This window comes from Anarrhichthys ocellatus, unplaced genomic scaffold (genome assembly GCF_004355925.1).
Source record: "Anarrhichthys ocellatus isolate YVR2014 unplaced genomic scaffold, GSC_Weel_1.0 scaffold25, whole genome shotgun sequence".
Classification (NCBI taxonomy): domain Eukaryota; kingdom Metazoa; phylum Chordata; class Actinopteri; order Perciformes; family Anarhichadidae; genus Anarrhichthys; species Anarrhichthys ocellatus.
Genome location: NW_022280055.1, coordinates 4,286,605 through 4,293,130, shown reverse-complemented (window position 1 = coordinate 4,293,130; position 6,526 = coordinate 4,286,605). Strand labels below are relative to the sequence as shown.

General features: G+C 42.1%; 1 protein-coding gene across 17 annotated transcripts in view; it reads right to left on the bottom strand.

Moving 5' to 3' along the window:
• Positions 1–6,526, bottom strand: part of afdna (afadin, adherens junction formation factor a) — an 85,955-nt gene that overhangs the window by 33,675 nt on the left and 45,754 nt on the right. For all 17 annotated transcript variants that reach the window (XM_031861696.1, XM_031861709.1, XM_031861697.1 and 14 more), the window contains 6 exons: positions 4,039–4,184; positions 3,657–3,751; positions 2,973–3,238; positions 2,405–2,548; positions 2,007–2,205; positions 1,709–1,815 (listed from right to left, as the gene is read on the bottom strand). In XM_031861696.1, coding sequence (XP_031717556.1) covers positions 1,709–1,815; positions 2,007–2,205; positions 2,405–2,548; positions 2,973–3,238; positions 3,657–3,751; positions 4,039–4,184 — 957 coding nt within the window. The remainder of the gene's footprint in view (positions 1–1,708; positions 1,816–2,006; positions 2,206–2,404; positions 2,549–2,972; positions 3,239–3,656; positions 3,752–4,038; positions 4,185–6,526) is intronic.

Here is a 6,526-nt window from a genome sequence, read left to right as displayed (position 1 = left end):
GTCACTGTAATCAATGCCTTCCAACTGGGAGACCCCACACACACACACACACACACAAGCCCGCACAGGACTTAAATTAAAGAAACCTCCAGGTCTAAAAATAGTCAAACTATGTGAGCTGTGCCGTCCTATTGTCTCCAGCTGAGGTTCTGTTCAGGGGGTTTTACCTTTCTTAGTCTTGCATTCAGCTGGAACTGATCTATGTTTTCATCTAGTCCCGTCTTGCCTACTGAAACTCCTGTTCAATCTCCCTTAAACCCAGTAGATCCAGTATAATTTACCCGAGTTATCCAGTACTGTGGAAAGATGAGCTTAGCCAGAAAAGGTCAACAAAAGCACCTGAAGACAGCTCATTATAATGTGGATGCATACCATCAGTTCATGTTATCTATATTAGCCAATACTGGATACTTCAGGTGAGTAACTTCAGCTATATTTGAACTACAAATCAACCATGTCACATTCTTAATGCCAGTACCATTTATCTTAAGCATATCAATAAAAGGGCAGAAGCAAATGACGTATTTTACATTCAAAGCTTCAGTTGACATTTTCAAATAAAACTTCAATGTCTGTCGTCTCATGTTTAAAAAAAAAAAAAGCCTTAAAAAAGGCGATTCATCGGATTAAATTATTGGTCTTTTTTTTATTGAATCAATTTTCTTTAATGAATATAACTCATCAGTGCCTCCCTTTGAGTGACAAATGTTTTTGAAAGCCAAAAGCCAACAAATATGGATTGAAGCAGATTATTTTGTGAGATAAAACCATGGTGTGAAATTATTACATCCATCTCTTTTCAATACATTTTAACTTTTGGACCTTACAACGCCCTGGAGATATTTAAAAATTCGGATGACAGTAGTCGAAACAATCCACCACTTGAATCTAATCCTACAAATACTAATATTAATATTAGTGAAGGCTAATCTATATTTGAAAATGTGCCGTACCGTGTTTAAACAAAAAAAGAAAAGCCTGAGCAGCATTGGACTGTTGATTTTAGACTTTGAATGTCAAAGTTATGAATGAAGCTTCAAACTATTCGGTACAGCCTTACTAACAATACACTTATTTATACACGTACTTGTTTAATTTTTTTAACATACATCCCAAGTATATATTGATTCACATTGTTTAGGTTGTCTGCTGTGCTCCAATATGCTTGTGATGTGTTGCAGAGGTTCCTGTTCATCCCGATTAATCTTTGAATGAAGAAATTAATAAACAATTGCTGTACTGTGCTGATTCTATTGTGAAGGCTGGGAATAAAAGATATACTGCTAAATAAAAGTATTTCCCATCTTGAAAATGTTGCCATAGCATTAATATTTTCATAGATGATTTTAGAAACTATATGTAGATTTGAAACTCATCTTTATTCCTCAATTGGAATTATTTTGGAGCGGTTTGAACACAATTCTCCTCATTGATTGATCAGTCTCAAAGTAAAGTCATCTCAGTGCAGCATGGAGATGATTGTGTTAGCAGTCCCCAAAGTTTCTTTGCGGACACGTTTTGTCTCCGTCTTAGCTGTCAGACACTCGAGTCTCCACAGCTTCTATGAGTCAGCATTACTAACCCTCTAAAGCTCAAAGTCCTCTTTGGCCTCACTTTACCCCAGCTGTCCCAGTGGGCTGACACACAAAAGTACACACACATACACACACAGAGTGGTTTAGAAAGTGTACATGTGTTAATGTCCTACCATCTCAGAACTGTCGGCAGCAGAGAAGTGGCTGTCGCAGTCAGCTCCTTCAAAGTGGACGGTCCAGGTACCAGGCGAACGGGGGTGGGGCACTAACCGACAGAAACCTGTTAGAAGAAACACACACACACACACACACACACACATTTTACAATACATTTTCACTGAGTCATGCATCTAAATTATGTGTGTAAAAAAACAGCTAGGGTATACCAACTCTTTGATAACGTAATTGCATTACATGAAATGTAAGACAGAATTTCCTTTTATTGTTAAATCTTGGTCCCAGTGACTTTACCTCTCTGCAACAGCGGCTCCAGGAAGTCCTGCAGGCCGTTGGGGAGGCTGCGCACCACGTCGCAGGAGTAGCCGTCCTCAGGAAGGAGGAAGGGCAGCTGGAGGTCCGGATCCTCCTCCAGCTGAACCTCTCTGCCATCACTCCTCGCTAGCTCATCTGCTGTGTTCTCTGCCACTGCCACCACGTGGTCTATCAGCTCCTGCATACAAACACACAAAACCAGGTCAACGGGCTGGTTCATTGCATCTGAAGCTCCAGAAAAGACGTTTTCGACATCTGTGCAAATCGCAATATGTTCATAACAGCTGACTTGATTGACATAAAGCTGACGTTATCAAACAGACACTGTGTGTGCATCATAAACGCTCTATATTGTGCTTCCGTGCTTTTTGGCTTACAGGCGGGATGTAAGGCTCGTCCGGAGCACAATGGTAGTTGGTCATGAGAGCGTGGAGCTGCAGCGAGTTGAGCTTAAAGCAGGTGTTGTGGATGTTCTGCACATCCTGCATGGAGTATTTGTCCATGGTCAGCAGGGTGGTGGCCTGGAGGACACAGAGAAAAGAACATGTCAATGAGCCACATTCCTTGTATATCGTATTCATGTTGTCTGTAGTTTCCAAGCTTACTGTTTGGCCAATTTACTATCTCTACTACCATCTTAAGGTACTTCACTTCAGTCAATTCTTGCACCTTACAAGTAAATTATCTTCAAGTATCCTTGCTTTTCTTATCTTTTCAAAAGAAATTGTATAGCGGCAATCCGAGCATGAGCTTAACTGCCACTCTGAGTGACAAAGACCATTAAAGATCTGGAGTGTTAAACAGCAAATAAAGAAGGGAAAAACTGGCAAGAGAAGTAATTCACTAAAAAGCAGAAAAAACAAAGATGAAAAACCCTGTGAATAAAACAAAATCCATGACCCTCTCAGTCCGAGCATCTGCTCGCATCCCCATCCGTCCTCTTACCTGAACAATTCGACTGAGGTGGCAGTCGGCGGCGAGCTCCAGACCCTGTTTCTCTGCCCAGGCCTCGATGTGGCTGAGCTGCTGCCGGAGGATTGCCCCCCAGTAGTGACAGCACAGCCCAGACTCGGTGTCCGTCACCAGCTTGTTGAAGAGCCACATGTTGATGAAGTGGAAGAGCTGCGAGAAGAGCTGGATGGTCAGGGCGGCGTTGACCCGACACCGCCGCAGCAGCGACATCGCCCCCGTCAAGGTGTGCAGGACGTCCTCTGGAAGGAGAAGAATAGACGTCAGATATACACTCAATGACGGCCAACCATTCAATTCACATTGGGAGGTTAAGGATAGCAGTGATAACCTGGGATTATGGGAGTTAAAGGAACAGTGTGTAACATCTATGGGGGATTAAGTGGCAGACATGAAACACAATATTCATAACTATGTTTTATTAAGTGCCTGACACTAAGAATCTTTCCAACCTTGAGTGTTGGGACGCACCACGGCAACAATAACAAAAAAATCTTCAGACTTTTCTGAAATCTTTACTTTTTACTTCTTTAGACCCTTAAAAATGATTCTGCTCAGAGACATTATCAGAGTGAAGAGGGGTCGCAAGTGGACACTGCTTCATTCATCAGGGCCATAAGCCAAAATGGGAGGGAAACACTGTGTGCGTTTGTGTATTACCGATCTTGGGTCTCTGTGGATTATGTTCCTCGGGGTCGTCCAGGAAGGCAGGCATGTAGTTGTTTAGATCAGCCTGCAGACAGTGGACTAAGTACCTGCATGCACACATTACAGCGTGTTAAAGACATCAAGACTTCACCACCAAACAGAAAAGCTCTTCTTCAATCATCTCACAAACTCATATTCCTTGACCTCCACAGAGTAGGGACCAAATTCCCAGCCTGCCCCTGTCTTGAAATGTGCATGACATTCCAGATTCCCCACAACCACACACAGACATACCCCACAACATACCCCACAATGTGACATACCCCACAACCACACACACACACACACACACACACACACACACACACACACACACAACCACACACAGACTGACTTGAAAGCCATCTGGACCAGATGGGCGAGGACGTCCTGGGCGTCCAGCGTGACGCGACTCAGGTCTCTGTCCTGCTTGATGAAGTTGAGCAGCTCTGAAGCGTTGGCCATCCAGAAAGCCAGCGCTCCGGCAATGTTCTTCTGCTTCTGTAACGTACCAACCCCACACACACACGAAAAAAAAAAACATACGGAGGAAGTTGTTAGAGCCGCAGGATCAAGGAGAGACTGGAGAGTTAGAACAGAAGGTAGTAGAGGGGTTTCTGTTTGAGTGGCAGCCAGAAGGAGCAGTTGTTACCTCAGGGATAGACTCATGCCCCGCCCACCCCTCCCTCTGAGCCAACCCGGTGTCGAGGGGAAGAGTGGTCACCACTGTCGCTCAGAAGACGATGCTTAATTAAACTGTCTTCATTTCTTTAGCATTTGAACGTGAGCTCTAAAAGATTTTCCTTTGACGTTATGAGAGACATTAGCGACCACTCCTTTTTCCTCCCAGACACACACTCCATTTACCAGGTCACCAGACACCAGCCTCCTCCACGAACCAGTTGGTTGTACAGCTTTCTTTTTGACAAAACCAAAAAGGTGTTTAGACTGTAGACTTGCACTAAAGAAAACATTGGAGCAGGAGGATCAACAGTGACTACAAGTCCATTTATTTCCGATCGATCAGAATAACACATAAGGACATTTTTGTGGCCAACCATAGTCAGATTTAAGCCTTTTAAATTATTAATAACATTATTCACCGTTGCATACTATCACTTGTATATAAGAGAGAAAATTGCTCGCACTTAAGATCCCGGGTTTAGAGGGTTTAATTAACACATTATATCTCATTTGTTTACTATGTTTTACAAAAACAAAGTGTAAAAATTAACATTTGTGGTTTTATGTGCGAGTTAGGTTCATAATTATTACTTGGCTGGGAGCAGCAATTTCCTAGATTAAATAAGGAAAGCATATTTAGGCAGATTTTGCGACATTTGGACAGAGCCAGGCTAGCCGTTTCCAGTTTTTATGCTAAGCTAAACTAATATTTATCCTACAGACATAAGCAGGTAAGAACATCTCATCTAATTCTTTACGAGTGCATTTCCCTAAATGATTTGGTAAGTATTCCTTTTGCTTATTAAAATACAACATTTTAAAGTGTCATATAAAAACAACTGAAGACATGTTGTGCCCTTTGTAACGTATGTTCATACCTCTGCAAAAAAATGTAATCAGAGCCTCTTGCATAGTAAAGTGGACTATCAACCAAGTAGTTGCAGCAGCAACACGGTAAACCAGGACAAATTTTAATAACGCTCCATATATGTCCGCCTACAGTCTAAAGGACAGTTTGTTTTCTGATCCTGAGATCAACAGGGAGGAGAGAGCTCAGTGTGTGAGGAGCTGATTGGTTAATATACCCGCCACTCAGAGAGGGAGGAATGTGCGAAGCTCGCTCCCAGGCACTCATCTATCCCCACCTTGAAAAAAACGCAAATCAAAACAAACCTTAATTCAGAACAGCCAGAGAATGAGAGATGGAGCCAAGTGCATCCACAACGGGACACGACAATAAAACATTGAGGAAACACTTAAAACATGGACAGATGGTTGAACATGTTAAATGAAGTTCCAAACAGACAAATGAAGCAGAGGAAGAGCGACTCGTCTCTCATCCACACTGCGGAGTAGTAGAAGCAAGACGTGATGTCACACAAGACGGATGCCAGAATTAAAGGTGGAGCAACGGTGGGAGAGAGTGGTTGCTTTTGCTGTTTTTTTTTTTATAGTTTTTTAGTACCAGGCAGGTCCAGGAAGCTGAATGGAATTAGTTGGGTTGATGTTTGCTGCTTAGTTTTCCAGCTGTGGGAGGACGCATTATTATGGCTTTATTTTACATTTCTGTTAAAATGGAGAAAAAGAAGCAGCAGCAACAATGAAGGGCTGGTCAAAAAAAAAAAAAAGCAGACAAAAGTAGAGAGAAAGGTACAGATTGAGTGGAGAGGCTGAGATTCAAAGAAGAGCCAAGAGGTTGATGAGGTTGGGGCGACATGATTTTACATTTTAAATCGTGAACATGGGATCTGGTTTGCCTTCAAAGGAATGTCAGGAATTGAGTGATGCAACTATTTCATTGTGACCGAAATCTCAGTGTGGGTCAAAAGAAAATACTTTTGCTGCCGAGCACTGCAGCAACAATCCAAAATCCATGATGCAACAAAAGTTTGAAGTGGTCCAAATGACTTGTTTAAGGATTCAAGGATATAATACACAAAGAAAATAGAAATGTCATCAACAATGGATTAAATAATGTATTAAAAACATGTTATTTGTCTTATACTATAGAACATAATAGATAATATATTATCCATTCTATTATGTCTTGACCCATTCCACTGGCACAGAGAAGAGGAAAAGCTCAAATCACTATTTCATCTATGTCGCCCAGAGAGAGAGAGAGAGAGAGAGAGAGAGAGAGAGAGAGAGAGAGAGAG